The 25,964-nt window shown below is 34.7% G+C and overlaps 1 protein-coding gene across 1 annotated transcript in view; it reads left to right on the plus strand.

The window, feature by feature from the left end:
* The window catches only part of TBC1D19 (TBC1 domain family member 19), a 152,272-nt gene that overhangs the window by 83,105 nt on the left and 43,203 nt on the right, over positions 1 to 25,964 (plus strand). Inside the window, exons 9-13 of the mRNA XM_024745549.1 lie at positions 2,518 to 2,590; positions 5,939 to 5,977; positions 7,498 to 7,610; positions 16,361 to 16,435; positions 19,710 to 19,772. Coding sequence (XP_024601317.1) covers positions 2,518 to 2,590; positions 5,939 to 5,977; positions 7,498 to 7,610; positions 16,361 to 16,435; positions 19,710 to 19,772 — 363 coding nt within the window. The remainder of the gene's footprint in view (positions 1 to 2,517; positions 2,591 to 5,938; positions 5,978 to 7,497; positions 7,611 to 16,360; positions 16,436 to 19,709; positions 19,773 to 25,964) is intronic.

Here is a 25,964-nt window from a genome sequence, read left to right on the forward strand (position 1 = left end):
AAAAAAAAAAAAAAAAAGGACAGCCCTCAGAATGGGAGAAAATATTTTCAAATGAAACAGCAGACAAAGGATTAATCTCCACAATATACAAACAGCTCATGGAGCTCAATCTCAAAGACAAACACTCCAGTTAAAAAAATGGGAGGAAGACCTAAACAGACATTTCAGCAAGGAAGACATACAAATGGCCGAGAGGTACATGAAAAGATGCTCAACATCACTAATTATTAGAGAAATGCAAATCAAAACTGCAATGAGGTGTCATCTCATGCTGGTCAGAATGACCATTATCAAAAAATCTAGAAACAACAGATGCTGGAAAGGGTATGGTGAAAAGGGAGCCCTCCTGCACTGTTGGTGAGAATGTAAATTGATACAACCACTATGGAAAACAGTATGAAGGTTCCTTAAAAAACTAAGAATAGAACTACCATATGACCCAGCAATCCCACTACTGGGCATATACCCTGAGGAAACCATAATTCAAAAAGAGTCATGTACCACAGTGTTCATTGCAGCACTATTTACAGTAGCCAGGACATGGAGCCAACCTAAATGTCCCTCGACAGATGAATGGATAAAGAAGGTGTGGCACATATAGGCAATGGAATATTACTCAGCCATAAAAAGAAACGAAGTTGATTATTTGTAGTGAGGTAGGTGGAACTAGCGTCTGTCATACAGAGTTAAGTATGACAGAGAAAAAGAAATACCGTACGCTAACGCATATATATGGAATCTAAAAAAAAAGGCACTGATGAACCTAGTTGCAGGGCAGGAATAAAGAGGTAGACATAGAGAATGGACTTGAGGACATGGGATGGGAGGGGGAAGCTGGGCGAAGTGAGAGTAGCATCTCCATATATACACTACCAAATGTAAAATAGTTGGCTGGTGGGAAGCAGCAGCGTGGCACAGGGAGATTGGCTCCGTGCTTTGCGATGACCTAGAGGGGTGGGATAAGGAGGATGGGAGGCAGGCTCAAGAGGGAGGGTGTATGGGGACATGTGTATGCATATGGCTGATTCGCTTTGTTGTGCAACAGAAACTAACACAGTACTGTGAAGCAGTTATACTCCAATAAAGATCTATTAAAAAATAAAATCAAATATTGGCTATATCCCCTGTGTCATACAATATATTCTTGTAGCTTATTTATTTTATATGTAGTAATCTATATCTCTTAACCCCCTACCCCTTTCTTGCCAAAAGGGAATTTCTTGAAACTGAAATTTATTAACTCTAAAGAGAAGTTGCTGACTAATTCCTGTTCACTAATTCAGTGTTGTAGAGACAGCAGGTGGGAACTAGAACTCAGTAGTGTGGTTCACTATTTACTGACTCCCCACTGTTATGTGTCACGTAGCACTGTGCTAAGAACAGGAGGTGCAAATGTGTGTAAGAGATAGTCTCTGTCTTCCAAGAGCTTCAGGCTAATGAGGAGATGGACAGTAAAAAGATAATTTCAATATGGTGTGATTATATTCTTTGATACAGGTTGAAAAAAGGTAATACGTGTTCATAGAGAAGGAAATCTGAGATTAGGGACCAGGTCTACTGACATAGAGTAAAAAGTATCCAAAGCAGTGAATTTTTACCACTTGAGTCATTAAAAATTGGTAACATAAGTTGCAGTGCTTTTTAAAAGTATGGGTTAAAATTAGTTTAGTTAAAAATTGAAATATAATGGCAGTTATTTAAAATTGATACAGAAATGAAATGTGTGTTCGGCTGAATAACTGTCTTATGAGGGACACAAATAAATCACTAACTTAAATAATCATAGATAATTATGAAGGATTAAAACTAATTCCATTTTTTAAAGGAGAAGGGAGTTTGGCTTTAGCAATTAGAATAGTAACAAAACACGGAGGCAAATATTAATAGAAATATTTAATTACTTAGGGAATAAAAATAATGTGAATACTATGGGGTTGTTTTTTATATATTTATAAAACACCAGACAAACATGATTACTTTCCTTAGACATTACTAGATAAGTAGAGGAAGTCTGGAGAGTAAATCTAATTTATTCTTATTTTAGCAGAGTACTTGGTAGTCTAATTTTACTTAAAAATTAATTTAAGTTGTTTTGGATATTTGCAGTGTTTATTTGATTAAGAGCTGAGTGAAGTACAGTACCATAGAAAGCACAGATACAGAATTATATTGGTAATTTTAGACAATGAATTTAGAAAATAAAATTGCTAAGTGCTACATATGCTGTGTGTGTATGTATGTTTCAGGAGAGATTTAAATTTTATTATTCTTCCCTCAGAATAATTATTCCTTACTTTTACTGATTAGTTTGTTACCTAAAAAGGGAAAATTTTGGACTAAAGCATTACTATCTAAAAGTTCAATAATATTCTTTTCTTCTTTAGATATTTGAATGAAGCAAAGATTTATTTTACATTGTAATTTTCATTTAAGTTGCTGTTTAGGTGAAGGTGATTTTTTTAAAATAATGTGTAGCAAAGTCTGAGATGCATGGTAATTCTGTGTTTTATTTTTCAGAAAGAATTCTTTGTGGAACTTGGCTTAACTGCAGGGCAACTTGGTATAGATGACTCTACACAAGTGCCTCCTGGTTAGTATTTCTCCCATATGGCATACACTAAATGAAAATGAGAGTGAGGTTAAGGTTTATCTGGCCATTTCCAAATTAATCTAGTAACTTTTTAAATATCTGACAACTAACATGCTTTTTGCCTCTCCTTGGTTACTATTAATTATTGAATAGAATCTTGTATGTCACAATTATTAGAGTTCAACTAGATTTTTGTCTTTTTATTTGAGGGTCTTTAAAATAATTTTGAAAACTCATTAGACATATGTAAGTCATTTTGTTGGCAAAATTCTAAGAGAATGGCTCAATAAATTTTCATGAATTGGACACACCTAATTAAATTACCACCCAGATCAATAAACTGAAGCCCCTTCCTACCATCTTTCAATCTTTATCCCCTGTGTCAAGGATAACACTATTTTTACTGTTCAGGTCTCATCTCTTGCCTCCTCACACTGTCCCTCCCCCTCCTGCTACTCCCATCCCCACTTCCACACACATGTATGTTCTCTCTCTAATCATACTTGAGAAACTGCTGCAAATTTTTCAAGTGTCCGGATTGATGGCTCTGCCTCCTCTAAATCTGCATCATGATCATCACCATCATCTTTAGAGGATTTCAGCAGATCTTCAAGTTTCTTGTTGGTAAGGGTTTCTCTACGCTCTTCTGTGTGTTCCTCAACATTGTCTTCAATCATGTCAGAGAAGCCTTCCCCACCAAACTTCCCCTGCAACATTCAAAATACTACTGACTTCTGCATCAGTAATGGAGAAGCCCCTGAAATCACTGATCACCTCACTCCAGAACTGCCTCCAGCCTGCATCGGTGGTCTCAGGACTTAAGGCATCTACAGCCTCTGTGGGAAGCAAAACTGCACCTGCAGTTGTGAAGCTCTTTCGTAAATCGATAATGCTGCTCAGTCAGGGTTAGCATCAGGGGCAGCACGAAACGTCCTGAAGGCGAGGTAGGTGTTAATTCACCTAGTGCGCTGCTGCAGGAGACAGGAACATCACGTCCACCTTCTCGCCAGTGAAGCAGAGAGTGTTGTCAGTTATGAGGAGGACCTTGAATGGCAGCCCCTTCTCTTCATCCCTTTACTTCAGGAATGAAACACTGATGGAACCTCTCCAAGAACAAAATGGCCATTGCCCAAGCCTTCTTGTATTGCTAGAACATAGGCAGGCAATTTTTGTTTTTGTTAAGGGCCTGGGGATTGCTTGCTCAGTAGTTGAGGCCTGGCTTGATCACGTGACCTGTTGCATTGCCAGACAGCACCAGTCTAAGGTGATCTTTCCAGGCCCTGAACCCTGGGGCCTACTTTGCTGTCTTATGGATATAAGTACGATTGGACATCTTCCAGAACAAGCCCATTTCATCACAATTGAAGATTTGCTCTGGAAGGTAGCCTTTCTCTTCTATAAGTTTTTTGAGCTCTTCTGAGAACGCTGAAGCTGCCTTGGCATCAGCCAATGATGATTCTCCCATGATCTCTAAGTTCTTAAGGCTGTAGCACTTTACATAGTTAGCCAGCCATCCCTTATGAGCCTTAAACTCCTTCATTCTCCTCAACCCCATCACAGTAGTATTCACAGAGGCTAAGTGCTTTTTCACACATCATTTTGCCATGAACAGGGATATGCTTCTGTGACATGTCCTCCAGCCACATACTTGACGCCTTTGCGAGCAATTTGTCATGAATGAGAGACCACTTTTGCTGTTGTAGGGGCAGCACAAACACTTCCACAAATTTCAGCTTCTTTCTGCTTTATTTTGCAAATGCTCAGTTTGTTCTTACTGACCTTATGGCCTACCTTGGCAAGAAATATGCCGCTTTTCAAAAGATCTAAGATTTTAATTTTCTTGTTGAGAGATAGCACTTAACGCTCCCTCTTAGCCTTTGAGGGATTGTTTAGCTTTTTAAAAAATTATTATTATTATTTTTAACATCTTTATTGGAGTATAGTTGCTTTACACAGCTTTTGAGGGATTGTTTTGACCACTTACTTGCTCTTTAGGAGCCATTTTTTCACAGAAGCAAAGGGTGCACACAACGTAAGTGACAAACGAGCCACAAGGTGAACAACACTCAAACACAAGTGCTGGAGGCTGAGGATCCATGAAATGGCGGGAGACTACAGCAGGGTATGCCAACACATCCGTTCATTCACACAGACTCAGTGTAGTGCTTGGCACACAGCAAATTCAAGTTTTGCTTTTTTGAACTTTCTGGAATTTTTTTTCAAATGTTTTCAATCCGTGGTTGGTTGAATCCACAGACATGGGGGCTGACTATTATCAGTAGTGCTTCTGTGCATATTCTGTGTAAGTCTCCTGGTGCACATAGGTATAAGACGCGCATCTGAGAGCGATGTGCTGCTATCATAGGGCGTGCATATATTCAGTGTTAGTAGATGTTGCCAAACAGTTTTCCAACATGGCTGTGCTGATTTACACTCCTACCACCTTTGTATGAGAAGCTCATTTGCTCCATTTCCTTTGCATTTAGAATTGTCAGTCTTTTTCATTTTAGCCATTGTGATGGGTATGTATTTCATAATGGTTTTAATTGCATTTCTCTGGTGACTGATGTGGTTGGGCATCTTTTCATATGTTTATCGGTCCGTTGGATTACCTCTTTTGTAAAGAACCTGTTCACAGCTTCTGCCTATTTGTGTCAGATAGTTGTCTTTTTTAAATTGACTTACTGGGAGTGCTTTACATGTTCTAAGTACAAGTCCTTTGCCGGATATATGTTTTGCAAATACAGTCTTCCACTCTGTGACTTACCTTTTCACTCTCAGTGGTATCTTTTGATGAACAGATGTTTCTTGGTTTTAATATGATCTAGTTTAGGAGGTTATTTCCATTATGATTGGTACTTTAAAAACAAATCTTTGTTTCTCCCATACAATCTTTTTAAATGGCATTTGTATAGTGGGATTTCCTATAAAGTATTAAGGCTTTTATTAGATTTGCTTTCATGGTAGCTTAGAGTAGAAGTAGGGATTTGCAAATAAAGCTATCAATAAGTTTTGTTTTGTTTTGTTTTTAGGAAAAAAAAGTCAAAGATGAATGGACAAACATTTGTGTTGTGAGAAGATATTCTGTATTATTTTAACAAAGAAAATTAGTTTATCAATCTTTTCTTCTGATTAAATATATTTCCTTTTCATTTCTACAAACTTGAAATAACTTAGAAAAAAGATTTTTCCACATATAAAGATAAATATTCTTATAGTTTCCTGGAGAGCCATTCAGCTTTGAAAATAATTAAAAGCATCAACACCAGAAAACATTTACATAATATTGTTCTAAATGTGGCTGATTATATTTGTGTCTAATAATTTTATTTATTTTATCATTTTTAGAACTTTTTGAAAATGAGCATGTACGTATTGGGCAAAAAGGTAAGCTTTTGATTATACTTATTTTAATTTCTGAAAATGAGACAGTCTCAAGTAAATGTCTGTATCGTATACCCTCAACTGAAATTTAATCTCTGAGAAGCTAAAGACCTAAAAAGGAATAAAATTTAACAATGTAGATAAAACAATGGGAATCTTTATAAAGAGAGGAAATGCATCAATTTGGCTTTATCAATAAATGTCAGGTAAAGAAGTGCACAGATGGTTCACTAAAAAGGAAATGATAAATGCAGGCACACATTTCTCAAGGATATTAGCTTAATCCATTCAACAGTAGAATTTCATTTTAAAATCAAAGAGCCAGGTTCTCTCTTTGATGTGCCCACACCCTTCTCATCAGTGTTAATAGGAATATGCTCCTGCATCAGGAGAGAATAATAGCTGTCACACTTCCCAGCGACTGTTCACCATGGTAGGGCTTAATAACTGAAGCAACTGTTAGTGTTCTGGAGAACACATTTTCCCCATCTTTTTAAGATTCTTTTCCTTATTTTTATAAATCCTGTTTTGTCTTTGAAATATGAAGTGCAGGTAAGTCTTGTGTCAGAATAAATCTTCTATGGCAATTATATTATCATGTTCTAAACTCCCTAGTTCAATTTTTCAGAATCCTATTTATTTAGAAGACTGCATTTGTATGATTTGATATTTTCATTAAACACAATTGCAAGTTATCATGTGGTCCCTTTGTTTCATTCTCATTTAGTGTAAGAATTTTTTCCTTTTTCTTTTAAAAAGAAAATATAAGAAAACAAAACTGTTTGACAAATATCAGCAGTTGTCTAGTATTTCTTCTTTTGTTTTTATTTTTTGGTTTTGTTTGTTTGTTTTGGACGGGGGCTTAATTTCCAGACTTAATGGCTAGTATTTTCATTAACATAAAGATGAAAACAAAAGGATAATATATTAATTTTGTGAACTTGACTGCTTATGAATAATTTTTGGCCTTTTTAAAAGGTTATCAGATCTTTTTTGTTTTTACTTCTTTAAAAATCCCTCTTTTCTGTTGATTTTGGCAGATAGCTAAAAAGTCATCGAATAGAATGGATATCTACATTCTTTAGAATTCTCAGTCGTAATACTTAAAATAGCATACCACTTCCAAATACTGGAACATTCATGACTTAGTAGAATATGCATAAGAAATTTAGGGTTTCTGTAGCTATGACTTCATGTGATCATGAAATCCAAAACTTATTCTATATATGCATCACAAGTTTCACATCCATGGAGCTATAGTTAAAGCGCAGTGAAATCAAGGTACCTACATTAAAAACTTTCACCTGGTGGGGTAGGAGGTGGAGGAGCTTACGGCTTGAAACTTACAGGGCTGTAAATAAGGCCACATCAAAAATCTGAGAGTAATAGAAGATTGTCAAGATATGATGCAATTATGTTAGACATAAAGATGAAATGTTAGCTTCCCAAAAGATTTTTAAAGATTTCAGTGTTATTTCTTACATTATGAATTTTCTAATGAGATGTTAATACACTTTTGACAGTTCTATCAGAACAAGATAGTGCTGCTGCTCAACAGTATATCAGACAAGGAAGTCCCACAGCCCTGAGAGCTGAACTATGGGCTCTCATTTTGAATATTTCCAGCCAACCTGAGGTAAGAAGAAAAAGGATGGGCCAGATTTGATATTTGTTTTTCAAAGACCTGCATTCAAAGTAGAAATATTTTTTTCTTAGTCTAATATTTACTCCCTTTTTAATTTTCAAATTCACTGTAGTTTAGAGTTCTAAGATAAGATTAACATATAATTTAATCACTGTTTGCTTAACATAGACGTTTTTGTTATTAATAATTAGTTGGATAGGGTGAACCTATACATACAACAGAACAATAAGTAAAATCTTAAGAAGTGGAGTCCACCAATTCAGATCAGTGAAGATGTGTGGTAGAACTGGGAGTTATAATAGGGAGAAATAAAGATGCACAGCTCGATATACGTAAATGACTACTTTGTCCCTACAGTTACTTTCAAAATATGAACGATTTTTATGGGTTTAAAAATTGAAAGATTATGTGGGAATGTTATTTTTCTAAGTATAAGAACATCTTATTTTAGGAAATAAAATGAATATGAAGAGAAATCACCAACAGACAGGTAATAGATTCAATAAAGAAACAAGTGTAAGACATTGATTCTTTTTGAAATATTTTGGAGAATTTTTTTTTTTTTCTGAAGCCCACCGATCCTATAAGTCATCTATTTAAAGATTTTAATAAATAGCAAACTAATAGTTCCCTAACCTAGCAGTTAAAAACATGGGTTTTGTTTAGAATCATATGACCTAGTTTCAACTCCTAGCTCCCTCAACTTATTTGAAATAAGTCACTGAGTGAGTTAAATTTCTTCAAACTTCAACTTACCCATACTTAGATATAGGTAATAATTTTTATATCCCAGTGTGGTTGAAAGAATTAAATGAAATCCATGTGAGTCTTTTATTAACACAGTACTTGATATAACAGGTCACCATTGATGGTAGCAATAGTAATTACATATTACATGTAATTATGTTATAAATTAATTATAATTTATAATAATGCAGTTTTTAAGAAAATCAAACATTATTAACATATATTATAAAAACTACACCTGTAACCTTTGCAAATTGTGTATGCATGCTTGTGTGTGTGTGTGTGTGTGAGTGAATGTTTTAAATCTCCCGCTCTGAACAGCACTATCAAAAATCACTTGCTTCCTTTTTGAAAGAATAAACCTTGTGATTTATTTTAGAGCAGTTTTAAACCAAATGATACTACTGATGTTTTGAGGTGACACTTTAAAAGTAGCAGTTTACAAAACAGTTTTGAGTGTATGCTGGGCATTTTTTGTGAGTGTATCAACTCTTGTAGAAGAGGTAGTAGTTCTTGTCCTGACCTGTGTAGATGACCTACCAACTTCGCTGATCAGGAGCTAAGTTAGCAAGTCCTGTCTCTGCAGAGGAACTAACTACTACCATTTCAAAAATAGATTTAGAATTTTTCCAGAAGTATAGTTGTAGAATAAAAGTAGTAATCCCAGATAGTGATTGTATAAAGTTCAAAGGCAGTTTTTACACTTGAATTCTGGGTTAAGTTATCTTGATTTTCTATATTCAAAATGGCAATCTGTAAATAGAAATTAATATTATCAGAAGGCAATCTTGATTTTATTGAATAAAACATTTTCTATCACTTACACTTATTTTCACTGTAAATGTGTGACCTGAACAAACTATAGCGGTTCCGAAATAATTGTTGTAGGTGGTACATTAGAGGGTGGAGGGGGAGAGAGCGAGAGGCAGAGAGAGGGAGAATACTTACTTCTTATGAAGAATACTTTATCAGAACTTTTTGTTCAATTACTTCCCAATCACTTAAAATAAGCTACACATACAAATGCATCATAGTTGAGGAGTTAGATAAATGGAATATTTCAAATTTCACACTCATAAAGCTATTTTTAAAATCTTACCTCAATAGAAAGAAGACTTGGGATTTAATGCTTTAAGTTCCTAGCAGTTAATTTATTTAGTACTTTTACTAGAACATTATTTAACTTTGATTTTTTTCTCTTTTTAAGAAAATATGTGATAAGTTTAAAAGAATTGCTTTTATATATTTTCTTTTCTACAGCTCTCTAGATCTCTGGATCAAAATATCCATATTTAGTAAACATTCATATTTAAACTTTTTTGCTTAATTTCAGTTTGCTAATTAAAAGTAGAAAATTGTCTTATACTTTGCTCTAGGTTCTTGCTTACTGATAAGATAGCCAAGATGAGTATTAACATTTAAGATTTCCTTTAGTGATTTCACAATAATGTTCTCCACAACCTGACCTAAAGGTCGGCAATAATGCCTGACCATCCTAGATCTTTCTGGTCAGCTCACCTAGTCTTCCCAGTGCCTGTTTCTGTCCTTCACTCTCCTCAGCCACTTATTTTCAGAGTCTTAGCAAAAGATCTCACCTTCTCCTAACCAGAGAAAACAGAAGTCATCAGAAGGAACTCATTCAAATTCCTTCCACCAAACCTGTAAACTTAACTTGCATCAGCACCCGTTCTTGCCTCTACTTTTACATCTAAACCTTGTGCAAGAAAAGTCTATGCTAGATGCTCCTACTTCCTTAATCCCATTAATCACTCAGTCTACCATAGTCTGGCATACACCCCACTACATGACTATAACTGTCCTAGCTAAAGTTACCAAGGAACAGTGGATACATTTTAGTCTTTACATCTACTGCATTTGATACTATTATCTATTCTGCCCTTGAAATATTCTTGGTCTTTAATTTAGTTCATCCTGTTTTCTTTGTTCTTCTTTCCCTCTTTTTCTTTTTCTTTCTTTTTAAGTCTGCATTTGGGTTCGTCTGCTAGACCTCAAGTGCTTGTATTTCTCAGAATTCAATTTTGATCCTCTTTTCACCCTGCACATTTTCCCTGGACTGTCTCATCCACAGTCACCTTTTCCATAATGGCTTCAACTCTGTTTTCAACCAAACTTAGTCTTAAGCCTAAAACTTTTATTTCCAGTTTCCTGCAGAACTCTAATACATGGTCTGAAAGTGTATCAGACTCATGATATCTAAAAGAAAAAGTATAATCTTTACCTCAATTTATTTGTGGTCATCCAAGAGATGCTGAATTATCTCTCTTCCCACCTGAAAAAAAAACAAAAAACCTTGTCAGACTTTTGTCTTCTTGGATATTCTACTTTCCTTTCACGTGCAGTTTATTCCATCACCTTTTCTGAGAAGCCTTCCTAATATCTCCTCTACCTTGTCTTCTCCCAACTCCATCACTGCTACTCTTAGATACTTCCTTCATTTTTCTCCCACCATAACCAGTGCAGGAGCAAAGACCTAAAGACAGAGAAACATATACCATACTTCTTACTTTATTTGGCTGCCTCCCTTTCTAGATTGAGTACCTGAGGACAGGGATTTTTTTTCTTCTTCATCATCTGTAAAGTCAGTATCTTGTACAGCGTCTAGAAATGGTCAGCTCATCTAAATGCTTAATGAACAGTTAAGTATAAACTGTTAGGAATGTTCTATGAGTTCTTTGACTTCCTGAGAGTATATTTCCTTTTTTCTTTAGTTAAAGAGATAGTGTGTAAGTCTGCATAAAATATAAAATAGATACATATACTAAAATTTAAAGTTTCTCTGATGCTAAAAATTTGGGCTATTTTGCTTTTCAAAGATTGCTTTTTATAATCATAATTTATTACTGTTAAATATCTATTTTGCCAAAGCTTATATAAAATACTCTTGAAATATCCTATTATATTATTGGTAATTGTTATATTTTATAAGTTCTTGTTTTATAATGTCTTTGGTATTAGGGTAATGCTGGCCTCATAGAATGAATTAAGAAGTATTCCCTCTGCTTCTGTCCTCTGAAGGAGATTGTAGAATACTGGCAGAATTTCTTCCTTAAATGTTTGGTAGAATTCACCAATGAGGCCCTCTGGGCCTGGTACTGTCTGTTTTAGACACTTATTAATTATTAAGTCAATTACTTTAATAGATGTAGGCCTATTCCGATTGTCTGTTTCTTCTTGTGTGAGTTTCAGCAAATTCTGTCTTGTTCAAGTAATTGATCCATTTCATCTAGGTTATCACATTTGTGGGCAGAGAATTGTTCATAGTATACCTTTATTATCCTTTTAATGTCCATAGGATCTGTAGTGATGTACCCTCTTTCATTTCTGATTTGGGTAATTTGTGTCCTTTCTCTTTTTTTTTTTTAGTTAGCCTGGCTAAAGGCTCATTCGTTTTATTGATCTTTTCAAAGAACTAGCTTTTTGTTTCAATTATTTTTCTCTATTGATTTCCTGTTTTCAATTTCATTTATTTCTGCTCTAATTCTTATCATTTCTCTTCTTCTGCTTACTTTCAATTTAATTTGTTCTTCTTTTTCTAGTTTCTTAAGGTGGAAACTTAGATTATTGATTTTTAGATCTTTCTTGTTTTCTAATTTATGCATGCATTCAATTCTGTAAATTTCCATCTAAGCACTGCTTTTACTGCATCCCACAAATTTTGATAAGTTACCTTTTCATTTAGTTCAAAATATTTTTAACTTTCTCTTGAGATTTCTTCTTTGACCCATGTGTTATTTAGAAGTATGTTGTTTAATCTCCCTGTATTTGGGGATTTTCCAGTTATCTTTTTGTTATTGATTTCTAGTTTAATTCCACTGTGGTCTGAGAGCAGACACTGTATGATTTCTATTCTTTTAAATTTGTTAAGGCTATGTTTTATGACCCAGAATGTGGTCTATCTTAGTGAATGTTCCATGTGAGTTTGAGAAGAATGTGTATTCTACTGTTATTGGATAAAGTAGTGTACAGGTGTCCATCATATCCAGTTGATTGGTGGTGTTGTTGAGTTCAACTTCCACCTTACTGATTTTCTGCCTGCTGAATCTATTTCTGATAGGGAGGTGTTGGAGTTTTATTTCAATTGGAAATGCATGGTTTATTTAATAAATGATGCTAATAACCATCCTTCTGAAAGAAAACTCAGACCTTTGGCTTACCATATATAAAAATAAATTCCAGGTAGGTTATAAACATTTAAATTAAAAATATCAATTTTAGAAAAAACTAGAAAAATATTTGTATAAACATGTGATGTAGGAGAGCCTTGCCTAAGGGAAGCAAGAAAATCCGAAGCCATAAAGAATTTTTAAAAATTTGTCAACGTATACCATAAACAAAAATCAAACAACACATATTAATTTGAAGAAAAAGTATTTGTAACACAAATGACAAAAGGTTAATCCTCATTATCAATAAAGAGCCTGACAAATTAATAAAATAAATGTAATCTAATAGAAAAATATGTAAGTCATTGAAGTGGAAATTCAAATGACCAGTAAGCATATGAAAGAATGTCAACTTTATTAGTATTTGGGAAAGTGCAAATTCATACAACAGTAAGATAACCATTTTTCATCCATGGAAAAGTTAAAATGGTGAGGATATAGGTAAACTTTGTGCTCTCATGGGTTGCTGGTGGGAATTTGAATTGATACTGTTTTGGAAAGTAGTTAGGCAATTTGTTGTCCAACTAAAGATATATGTGCGTGTTTGTGTGTGTGTGTGTGTGTGTGTGTATATATATATATACATATATATATATATATAACCTTCAGCCTACAATCCTACCTTTGCCAGTTTATCCCATAGATACAAAAGCATATGTGCATGAGCATATTTATTGCAGTATTTGTAGTGACAAACAACTAGAAACAACCTGAGTAGCCATCTATAGGCTAAAGGAATGGTTAAATAAATTGTGATACATCTGTAGCACAGCTTCAAAAATATTAAAGTGTATGTAGTTATTAAAAAGACATAGAGAGATGACCATGATATACACTAGAAACTGAAAAATAAGTATAGAATGATTCCATTTTATGTTAAAAAAACAAGTAAAACCCTTAAATATGATTATATGTTTGTATAAGCATGGAGAAAAGTATGGAAGAATACAAATAATGTTACAAATACAATACAAATAACATTAGTTTCTTCAGTGTGGTGGCAGGGAAGAAGAAAAGATTGTTAACTTTTTCTTTATCCAGCTTTAAATTGTTTCACTTATTTTAATGGTCATATATCAGTTTGTAATTTTAAACTTATTTTATTTTTAAAAAGAGACATAACTCTAAGCATCTTAGCTTTTCCACTGTGTTCCCTAGAAGACATTAAAGTATAAAACTATGCCCTTTGCCCATTGTCAAGGATTGGTATTTGAATTAGGTGCTGTTCCTGCCTTTAAAAATGTTTTTTTATTCTAGCCAGAGAGATGAATTTAATAAATACAATAGAAGGTAAATAAAATAGTAAAATAATTTTGCTTTAGGTAGGAAATCAAAACAACATGAATGAGAACAAAGTAAGGCTTTTTAATTAAAATTAAAATGACTAAAAATAGCCAGTAAATCCCCAGATTATCTTTATGCAAAGAGCACTTTGCCTCAAATCAGAGAACTGTGTATTAAGCATCTTTCAAGACAAAGAAATCGTGTTTCAGGAAACATAGGGCTGGACACCACGCTGCCAAGGCAGCTGCATGCAACAGATATTCTTCTTTGTCCCAGTCGAACCTGTCTCACAACTCTTATTTGAGGGAATGTCTTCAGAAAGAATCACGTAGACTGGGATGTACTGATGGAGCCAAGCAGTATTTGGATATGGGTGGAAACCAGGGCTAAAATGCCCAAGACATGGATGGAGGGATTTGGAGGAACACAGGGATCAGCTGAAGTAGTGAGATGATATTTCCATCTCTCTTTAACACAACTACTACCCATTTAGTCTTAACCTTTTTTTTTAAACCTTTATTATTTATTATGAACACCCCGACCAACTATTAGCCTGATGCTTAACTGGATTACGTCTTATGTCCCTCCTCCCTCTCTGCCTTCCCCTGTCTTTTCTTCTTTTTCCTTTCCTCCCCTTTTCTCTTCTTCCTATCTTTCCTCTCTTCCCTCTTACTTCTTATTCTCTATTAAATTAAACATTAGCCAAATCTTATCACTGTTTAGAGTTAGATTTTCTAATATAATACCATATTCTTTTATTTTTTTTAAACTGATTTTTTTGCTATTACAATTAAAAAAAATTTTATTTTATATTGGAGTATCATTGCTTATCAGTGTGTTAGTTTCAGGTGTACAGCAAAGTGATTCAGTTATACATATACATGTATCTATTCTTTTTCAAATTCTTTTCCCATTTAGGTTATTACAGAATATTGAGCAGAGTTCCCTGTGCTATAACTGATTTTTATTTACTTTTCTAAAAACCTGGACTCAGATGTAAAGAAAAGTACACTGCTGATTCTATTGATCAATGTCATTAAAAGTCCTAAACCCTTATTATTGTCCATTAGCCAGATGAGATGAGAGTGTTTCTCATTATCTCTTGGAAATTTATGTATCTTCTCAAGCTGTGCTTAAATCATGTACAGGTTAACTGCATAGGATTCTGTATAGTTATAGTCATTATATTTTGAACTAAAAATGAATAATAAAGGATTTTTAATCTAAAAAAAAACACCCTGATGTTTTTCATATGCTTTATGATTACTTTTACTACCAGGGCTGATTTAGTATGTTTAAACTTTTTTATTTTATAATAATTTAGATATTAGAAAGGCAGTATAGTGTAGTCATTCTGGGTTTTTATATAGGTTTCGGGGCTTTCCTGGGATCAAATCTTACTACCTTTGTGGCCTTGGACAGCAAGTTACTTCTTTCTCTGGGCCTTAATTTCTCAAATGTAAATGGGAATAATAATCATTGTTGAACAGTTTTATTTTGTTGGTATGGGATTAAATAGATTAACTCATGTGTAAAACAGTTCCTGACACCTAGTAATTACTTAATAAATACTGCATTTGCTATATTTTTATTTTTTTAAAAAAATAAATTTATTTATTTTGGGCTGCGTTGGGTCTTCGTTGCTGCATACGGGCTTTCTCTAGTTGCAGTGAGCGGGGGCTACTCTTCGTTGTGGTGCACGGTCCTCTCATTGCAGTGGCTTCTCTTGTTGCGGAGCATAGGCTCTAGGCACTCGGGCTTCAGTAGTTGTGGCACGTGGGCTCAGTTGCTCCGCGGCATGTGGGATCTTCCTGGACCAGGGCTCGAACCCATGTCCCCTGCATTGGCAGGCGGATTCTTAACCACTGCACCACCAGGGAAGTCCTGCATTTGCTATTAAATTACAGTTAATCAGTTTAGCTAACATTGATTAAATACCCACCAGGTAGCAGATTTTATCTTAAGGGATGGGATTAGGTATATTTATTGATCATCTACTATTGGCCAGGCATGGAGACTGTAGTAGTGAATTTAAAAAAGTCCTGGGAACTTCTCTGGTGGGGCAGTGGTTAGGAATTGGACTGCCAATGCAGAGGACACAGGCTCAAGCCCTGGTCCGGGAAGATCCCACATGCTGCGGAGCAACTGAGCCCACACACCATAGCTACTGAGTCTGTGCTCTAGAGTCCGCGAGCCACAGCTACTGAAGCCCATGCGCCTAGAGCCCATGCTCCGCAACAAAAGAAGCCACCGCAATGAGAAACCTGTGAAGCCACCGCAATGAGAAGCCCATGCACCACAACGAAGAGTAGCCCCTGATGGCCGCAGCTAGAGAAAGACGGCACGCAGCAACAAAGACCCAATGCAGCCAAAAATAAACAAATTAAAGGAAAAAAAAGTCCTTATCCTCTTAGTGTTTATAATACTATTAATGATCATTATTTATTAAAGGCATTATTTATTTGAGGCTGACTTTAAAATGTGATTGACTTTTAATGTTTTTGTTTGTTTAACTTTTAAATCTAGGATATCTTGTATTATGAGCAGCTTAAGACTAATGTGATACAACATGACCTTTTGGTGGACAGTTTAATTTATAAAGTAAGTAAAAGTATACATAGTTTTTCCATTTCATTAATATCATTAAGCAATTATTGAGTCTTCAACATGTAGGGACTGCACTATGCATGATGATACATACTAAACTTGAAAAATAATTTTAAGTGATCATTATACTTACAAAGTTAAGTTTGACCTTCAAAATTTGCAGTTTCTATTCAATGTTATCCTCCTTCCCGTTGAAACTGTCCTCATAATCCTTTCCTGACCCTCCCATTTATTGATTAAGAGAATGATAAGCATTTCCTGTCCTTATAAATTCAAGTTTTCCACACAAACTACATAAGAAGAAACTAAAAGGAAAATGAGATTATGGATTTTTTATCTTATTTGTCTCACAGTCTTTAGGGCCTGCTTATTTATTTTATTATTTTGAAGTCATGTTTTATTTTTAATTTCTTTTAGTTTCTAGACATATAGTTAAGCACGTCTCAAGTTTTATGATAAGGATTCATTGAGTTTTTGTTTCCAGGCATCTGATATTGAGACGAGTTGCAGATGCTGAAAACGTGGTATAGGATATGACTGATTCTGGATTAATAATTGGGTTGTTTAAAAGACTTGGATTTTAGATTTAGAACTTGTAAGATAGAGGAGAAGGGCATATTATTCCAGATCTCAGAAACAGGGGAGAGAAGAACCTAAAAATTTGTCTGGGTAAAACATAACCAAAGTTAATTATAACAGTGACTACTAGCATTTAATGATTGCTTACTATGTGCCATACATTGTTCCAAACTCTTTACATAGATTGTCATCTGATCCTGTTAGCTACCTTGGGTGGTAGATACCAGCATCTGGGCTGTAAATGATAAATGCATTTTTTCCTGGAGAAAACTTGCATTCTGCAAAATCATGCTTAAAAATAAGAGCTTATAGGAAAAATAGCACTTTTGTAACTAAAGTGCTAACAGAAACAATAATTGGGAGATGAATTGGACAACTCAGGCAGGCTGCCCCTGCAGGAGTTATTAAAAATGTACAAAAATAATAAAGTGTAAATGCTAAAGTAATGCAGATGGAAGTGGTGCACAGCACCACTGGGGCTGCTGTTCAGGTGGGCACAAGAGGAAGTGCAGAAGCTAAGAGATGTGCAAGGCTGGGGGTGTGCCTCTCTGGAGAGGGGCCCCCCGTGCAATCATTCATTTTCCATTCTCTTGAAGTACAGTTATAAGGGCTCATGCCTGTGGAAGACTTTGTCCTTTCCTGCTGAAGGTTATAATTCTACTTCTGCTGTTCTGGCTTCCCTTTTTTAAAGAAAAATTGCATATGAACGAACACAATTTTCATGTTATACTGCCATCATTCCCTTACTCACCAGCCACATATTGATACATGTGTTGTAGCAAAACAGGAAGTACTATCATTTTGCCATTTTACAGATGAGGGAACTGAGGTAAAGAAAGAGTAAAGAAATTTGTTTAAATTCATATATTAAATAGCAAAGCCAAGATTTGAATCTAGGTAATCTGACTTCACAACCGTACCTTTAACCACTGTGCTCTACAGAGAGAAAAGATGAGGAAATTTAAGAGGATGCAGTCTTTTGATGAAAAGTCTTGACTCTCACAGAAGTTTTTACATAGATTTGGATCACAGGTACTACTATTAACTTTGAGGTCAAATGATTGTGCTCAGGGGATTATTTTAACAACAGCCTAAGAGATCTTTTGGGCTTTAAGACCTTCAATCTCCTTTCTGTTCAAATGAGAGAAGACTCACAAGAGAAGTTGTTCAAAAAATCCAAGAGTGCTAGCATGAGAGTTCTCTTTGCTGCCAACATGAATTTCAGTTAGAATCAGTAAAAAACAAATCTGTCATGAGAAAGAGGTAAACAGTTTGTGTCTGAAGAATTGAATATAAGTTCTGCTAGAATCAATCCTGACTGTCCACAACATGAGTGTTTTTAGGAAGATATCTGTCTCTGGTTGTTTCTGACTTGTATTAGTTGAGCTCTGCTGATCTTATTGGAACAACTCCAAACATTATTAAAGTCAGCCCTTGAGGAAATGAGCATTTTAAAATTATTTGAAGTTTCATTACAAGTCCCTTTGGCAAAGGCTCATTTTTAATTTAACTGAAAGTAAAGTAGAATTATTTTAGTGATTAAAGAAATTAATGAAACAAGGCAATGCTTATATACAGAACACCATCAAACCCTCCCTAAGCTAAAATATCTAATGGTTCTCTCTGGACTGTGTTTTTTTTTCCCACAAACTTGCCTTGAATCCACACCATCTACAGTTTTCCACCACTTGCTATGATGGACAGTTGACCTGTCAGTTTATATCAGTGTTTCTCAACCTTTTCTTCATTATTATCCCTAAAGAGAAAATTTTCTCTAATATAAAAAAATTAAATACCAAAGAATAAGATTTTGGTGGGTAAGGATAAGCTTTGGAGGTCCACAAACCATTGTACTATGTAAAAGTTTTTGATCCCCAGGAACGAAGTCTCACCCCTTAGAGGCAATATCATCCTCGTTGAGATTGCATGGTCTCTGCCTCTGCCCACGTTGTGACTTAGACTGGCTCCTTTCTTTCCTCTTAGTCTGCGTCTTTCAGTTTTCCCAAGCGTAGCACACATTCACTACCTCCAGAGTCATCCACAGCTCATTTCATCCTCCTGTAATTGCTGCTTTGATCAATAGTCTGATTGAATTTTGTAGGTTGAGCAATTATCATAGATTCCTGCAATATTTCTTTGTAACTGTTCCGATATTTCTACTATGTATGTTTTCTTGCTGGTGAGATTGAAGATAAACATTGTCTAGTTTGTTTGCTAGCAAGCAATGACTTGCAAGTGAAAAATCACAAAAACATGAAAGATTTTTGGTATTTTGAGGGAATGGCAAGAATGTGGGTCTGAATAGTGGAAGATGAGATTGGAACAGTAATTTGAGGCCAGATTGTTATGGTTGCTTTTGGATGTTGTGATTGCATCTCCTTTTCTAATTTTAAGACACCTAAATATTAGATTTAAAGGAGATAAAATTGAAATAAGTAATAAAGAATTACTAATGGAACCAAAAAGACTGTGAACAATTTGTAGTCAAATAATGTGTCACTTATATTAGTCAAGTTAAATTTGTAAGTTTACCTGTGATAATTCTAGTGATAAAATCTAATTGAGAAGTTTATAATCATACATAAAAATAAAATCATTGCAGTATTATTTCTAGATGCTGCCTTTATGTCTTAGTACTATAGACATATTCATTTAGGTTCTCTTCAGTGCTCTCTACTTTTAATTATAGGATGTGAAATTGACAGCAAGCAATGATGATTATTATTTTGTATTTGAAGATTACTTATATCAGGTAAGTTGAAAAATTAAAATATGTAATGTTCTTGTTTTAAGTTCTCTAACTCAGGATACTTTAGAAGATATCTCTTTTGTTAACTGAACCTTCCTGAAATCCACTGTGTTTATTTTTTATCTAATTAAATGTTCTAAGTTTGGGATAAGGTTAATTTTTGTTCTTACATGGGACTAGGTAGGAGAATAAGAGCTACGTATCTGCTCCAACCAGGAGAGGTACATGCACAGATTTTTTTTTTTAATACATGAATCAACTCTTTTTTACATTCTATTCCCATATAGGTCATTTCAGAATATGAGTTCTCTGTGCTGTGCAGTAGGTTCTTATTAGTTATCTGTATATATATATATAGTAGTGTATATATGTCAATCCCAGTCTCCTAATTTATCCCTCCCCCCCGTAACCATAAGTTTGTTTTTACATCTGTGACTCTATTTCTGTTTTGTAAATAGGTTCATTTGTACCTTTTTTTTTTAGATTCCACATATAAGCAATATCATATGATATTTGTCTTTGTCTGACTGACTTCACTCAGTATGACAACCTCTAGGTCCATCCATGTTGCTGCAAATGGCATTATTTCATTCTTTTTTTACGGCTGAGTAATATTCCATTGTATATATGTACCACATCTTCTTTATCCTTTCCTCCGTCAATGGACATTTAGGTTGCTTCCAAGTCCTGGCTGTTGTAAATAGTGCTGCAATGAACATTGGGGTATGTGTATCTTTTCAAATTATGGTTTTCTCCAGATATATGCCCAGGAGTGGGATTGCTGGATCATATGGTAACCCTATTTTTAGTTTCTTAAGGAACCTCCATACTGTTCTCCATAGTGGCTGTACCAATTTACATTCCCACCACAGTGTAGGAGGGTCCCCTTTTCTCTACACCCTCTCCAGCATTTATTGTTTGTAGAGTTTTTGATTGGGCACGGATTCTTAAATTGAATGTCCAGTTCATATTTCAGTCATCACAAGACATTCAGAGAAAGCATTTTACATGATAGTTTTCTATTAAAGGCCTTGAATAAATAATTAAATGTTTTGAAATCAGTGTGAAGTATTGTGATTACTCTTTGATCATTTCATATGCTGATATTGTGGGTGTTTGGATTTACCTAGGTCTTTTTCATATCTACTAAAATAGAAACATCTTATCACAAATAGGAAATATGAAATTTATGTAGAATTGCTTAAATAATACTTTTTCTTAAAGATCACACACATAGATAGATAGATAGAAGATTAATAATTTGATTTTGAGTGAATGTCAACATGTGTCATGGAGAAAATGTCTAGATTCCACATGACAATTTCTGCTTCATTAAATGTAAATCAGTCCCAGCTGTCTGGATTTGCAGGTTTCTAATTGGTAATAGTGGTGGTAGTTGTGCGTCTGTTTAAGAAAAGAGTTAAATAAGATTCTCTCAAGAAGGTTTAATTAATCATATATTCCAAGAACTAAATTCCAACGATTTTATAAAATTTATTTATAAAGCTAAAATTTGAAATAACCCTGGAAACAATTTTAAGGAAGTTTCAGTGATTTTAAATGTGCCATTAATTTTTTTAATTTTAAAAAACAGTAAAGATTTAAAATCCCATTCTTTAACATAATTAAAAGTTGGAAAATACAAAAATCTAAAAGTTTATTTACTTATCTAGCTAATATGTAGCCTGGTACCTAATTCTCAGTACTCAGTAAAATTTTGAATGTACAGTAAAGTTAATGCTTCATTTATATATTAATGTTTGTTTCCATACTTAAGAAATATTGAGTGGAAATGATTAGTTTTGGTATTGTATCATAAGGAAGTCCACAGAACCATCCCTAGCAGAAAAATCAAAATCAGTGAAAATTATTTAAAAAACAAAAATATTTAAAGTATCTGGGGCTTCCCTGGTGGTGCAGTTGTTGAGAGTCCGCCTGCCGATGCAGCGGACACGGGTTCGTGCCCTGGTCTGGGAAGATCCCACATGCCATGGAGCGGCTAGGCCCGTGAGCCATGGCCACTGAGCCTGCGCGTCCGGAGCCTGTGCTCCGCAACAGGAGAGGCCATAACAGTGAGAATGTGTTAAGGTTATACATGAAGACAGCAACAACAACAACAAAAAAAACCAAACAACATTTATTTAAGAAAAGCTACGAAATCTCAGAACAGTCTGTAGCACTTGAGTCGTGATGCACTCTCTCCCTCCCCTCACCCCCAGATCATCATGATGGAAGCTTCAATTCAGCTGAGTGTGGCCAGGAAGATGGGGTTCCGTTTCCCTATAACTTCTAGTCAAGGGCTGCAGTAGCTCTATATGAGGGTCAGGTAACCAGTATTTCTCACACTCCTCAGCTCTGTGTTGCAGATGCTAAATTCCAGAAGAATGCAGCCAAGAAGTCAGGGACTCCCTGCCTCCAACTCATAGGGCAGACCTCTGTGGAGAGCAGGTTTGAGTAACCTCCATATTTATTTTCTGTAGTGGCTGTACCAACTTGCATTCCCGCCAACAGTGCACTAGGGTTCCCTTTTCCCTGTACCTTCCCCAATACTTGTCTTTCTTTGTCTTGTCTTTTTGATGATAGCCATTTTAACAGGCCTGAGGTGATAACATATTGTGGTTTTGATTTGCATTTCCCTGATGATTATTGATGTTGACTACCTTTTCATGTACCTGTTGGCCATTTGTATGTCTTCTTTGGAAAACTTCTATTCAGTTCCTCTGCCCATTTTTTAATTGGGTTTTTTTGTTTTTTTGCTATTGAGTTGTAAGAATTCTTAATATATTTTGGATATTAACCCCTTATCAGATATATGATTTGGAAATATTTTCTCCCATCCTCCCATCCTTTTCATTTTGTTGTTTATTTCTTTTGCTTTACAGAAGCTTTTTAGTGTGATGTGGTCCCACTTATTTATTTTGCTTTTGTTGCTTGTGGTTTTACTGTCATATCCCGAAAATCTCTGTGAAGTCAAGGAGCTTTTTTTCTGTGTTTCTTTCTAGGAGTTTTATGGTACAGGTCTTACATTTAAGTCTTAAATCCATTTCATGTTCATTTTTGTGAGTGGGGTAAGATATGAGTCTAATTTCATTCTTCTGCATGTGGTTATCCAGTTTTCCCAACCCTATTTATTATTGAAGATACTATCTTTTCTCCATTGAGTATTTGTGGCTCCCTTGTCAAATATTAGTTGACTATTTATGTGTGGTTTATTTCTGGGCTCTCAATTCTGTTCCATTGGTTTGTGTGTCTATTATTATGCCAGTGCTATACTATTTTGATTACTATAGCTTTGTAGTATAGCTTGAAATCAGGAAGTATGATGCTTTGTTATTCTTTCTTGAGATTGTTTTGGCTACTCAGGTTCTCTTGTGGCTCTATACAAATTTTAGGATTGTTTTTCTATTTCTGTGAAAAAAATGCCATTGGAATTTAAATAGGGATTGCATTGAATCTATAGATGGCTTTGGGTAGTATGGACATTTTAACAATGCTAATTCTTCGGATCCATGAACATGGGATATTGTTCCATTTGTGTCTTCTTCAGTTTCTTTCATCAAAGTCTTGTACTTTTCAGTGTACAGATCTTTCACCTCCTTGGTTAAACTTATTCCTTAGTATTTTATTGGTTTTGATGCTATAGTGAATGGAATTATTTATTTCTTTTTCAGATGTTTTGCTGTTAGTGTATAGAAACACAGCTGTTTTCTGTATGTTGATTTTGTATCCTGCAACTTTACTGAATTCATTGTTTAGTTCTAGCAGATTTTTGGTGGAATCCTTAAGATTTTCTACACATAAGATCATATCATTTGCAAATAAAGATAATTTTATTTCTCTCTTTCCTGTTTGGATGCCTTCTTTTCTTTGTCTTGCCTGATTGCTCAGAGTAGTCTTGTAAAAACACCAATCAATTCATGTTACTTGTGAGATTAAAACCAAAAAGACCAAAATCCTTCATGAAGCCTACATGACGCTGCGTGCACTGGTCCACCTCTTCAGCCTCATTGTTCACCTCTGCCCTGACACTCTGGCACAGTGTATTTCAACCACTCTGATCTTTTAGTCCTCAAGTTCACTATACTTCTTTCTACCTCAGGGCCATGAGACCTGCAGTTCCTTTGATGTAAAAGACTGTTACCCTCCCCTCTTCCTCTAATAAATTCCTATTTTTCCTTCAGCTCTCAGCTAAAATATCACTTACTCACAAATACCTTCCCTGACCCACTCCCTGCTTCCCAACACAAACACACAAAGTCATGGCCATCTAAAGTATGCTTTTAAAGTCCTATGTAGTATTTTTCATACTTTTTATTTATAGTACTTTTTATAGCTTATTTGATTATTTTATAATTTCTCCCCCATAAATGTTTAGTATTATGACACTAAACATGAATACATAAATTATAATATCAACCAAAGGCCAATAATCGTATGATTTATAGTGTGATGACTATTCTACTTCAGTGTGTGGGTAGAAAAAGTGTAAATTTGACAATTTCATCCCCTTTGGTGACTGGAAAGAAGAGGATTGTCAATTTTAAGTTACAACTACAAAGGCTTTTTGGTGGTAGTAAAAGAGATTTGCCAGGCAACATATCTGCCTCATTTGATGAACAGGGTCAGTAATGGTATCATTTTAAATGAGAGTAGTAACAATTTCTCCAAACAGTGCCAGAATTTGCCCTTGAGGATATACTCATCTTTGTGTACCCCATAAACTTGGAAAACTTACAAGTGACTAAGTCTGACAAACAGAACCATTTATAAACAATGGATGCATTCTCTGAGAAAAAGCAGATTGATCATCAGTAAACATTCTCTGAGAAAAAGCAGATTGATCATCAGTAAACATTTATTGATTCTTATATGTAAATGATACCACCTTTGATGGGCTTATTACATTCTAGCTAGGGAGGCAAAAATGTTTGAAATTGTTTTAAAGTGTTTATGTACAGCACTGGGTATTAAGTTAACTAATATCACAGATAGTAAGTACTATAGGAGTGTGCTTTAACATTTATTTTCCATTTTTATCATATTTTAGTCCAAATTGTATTATTTTTAGATTTCACATAATTTTTTCAGTCGTACATCTCCTGGCCTCTGCTACTCTTAGTACTTTGTAAAGCTGTAATGTGGATCTTTATCCTTATAACATAAACAAAAGGATAATTATAACACCTAAGTTCTGTCTTTGGGAATTATGCAGAATTAAATTTTCCTCATGTGGATACTTTCCATGATCATACCTTTTAAATAACTAATTTTACAATTAGTCTGACTTATCAGAGGGAAGTTCATTTTAAGTAATAAAAATTATAATTGTACATATTGGAAACAATATTATCAGAAATTGAGTTCTGATTTTTCTCTGGGAAAAGAATTTTATCCCTATACGTGTGTGCATGCACACTTATATGTGTATGTATGTATAAGAAAGAAGAAAGGCTTTTCTTGTCACTAATTATAGGCTTTCCTTTGGCAGAGCTGCCTAGCAACATAACTGCTCTATGGGAAAATTGTTGATTGTAATGGAGTGAACTTAATGTTCCTGGCATGCTCTGTGTCATAACCAATTTATCGGGTTTTGTGACTAGGCTACAAAATTAGACAGCACGTGGCATTGCTGTGTCCATATGTAGACGAGAAAACCTCCAGTAATCCCTCCTGAAGGAGGATCTGGGCCTATGCTACAAGGATACACAGACACTCTTCTGAGTGACTCATGTTAGTTACCTAAATTTTATAAGCAACAACACTGAGCATTACAGAAATAATGTTTTGAGTTATAAGTCAACTTTTTTGTATTCCAAAGTTTAGTTTTTATTTTGCATGAAATTCTTAAAAATACTTCATTGTGCTGAAAGTTTTAAATTATATCAGAGTTTTAAAATGTGTTCAAACAGAAGATAACCCTTATTCCATGGAAGTATATTGGGTAGTTTGACAATAACATTTTCAGGTTCTAGTACTTAATAGCATCATGACAATCTATAAAAGTTAACTTATTGTCCAAAGTATATAAAATATTTATAGGGAGGAATGTTTATATAGTAAAGAGAAGACACGGGTATTAATCTTTCTGTTGGGTGACAAATTCTCTACCATACGCTTGGCTTATCTAGCATATGCTTAGCAGGAATACTGACATATTAGAATATGCCATAGTTATACATATTTTAATGCCATTGA

Source organism: Neophocaena asiaeorientalis, unplaced genomic scaffold (genome assembly GCF_003031525.2).
Source record: "Neophocaena asiaeorientalis asiaeorientalis breed wild unplaced genomic scaffold, Neophocaena_asiaeorientalis_V1.1 scaffold397, whole genome shotgun sequence".
In the NCBI taxonomy this organism is placed as follows: Eukaryota; Metazoa; Chordata; class Mammalia; order Artiodactyla; family Phocoenidae; genus Neophocaena; species Neophocaena asiaeorientalis.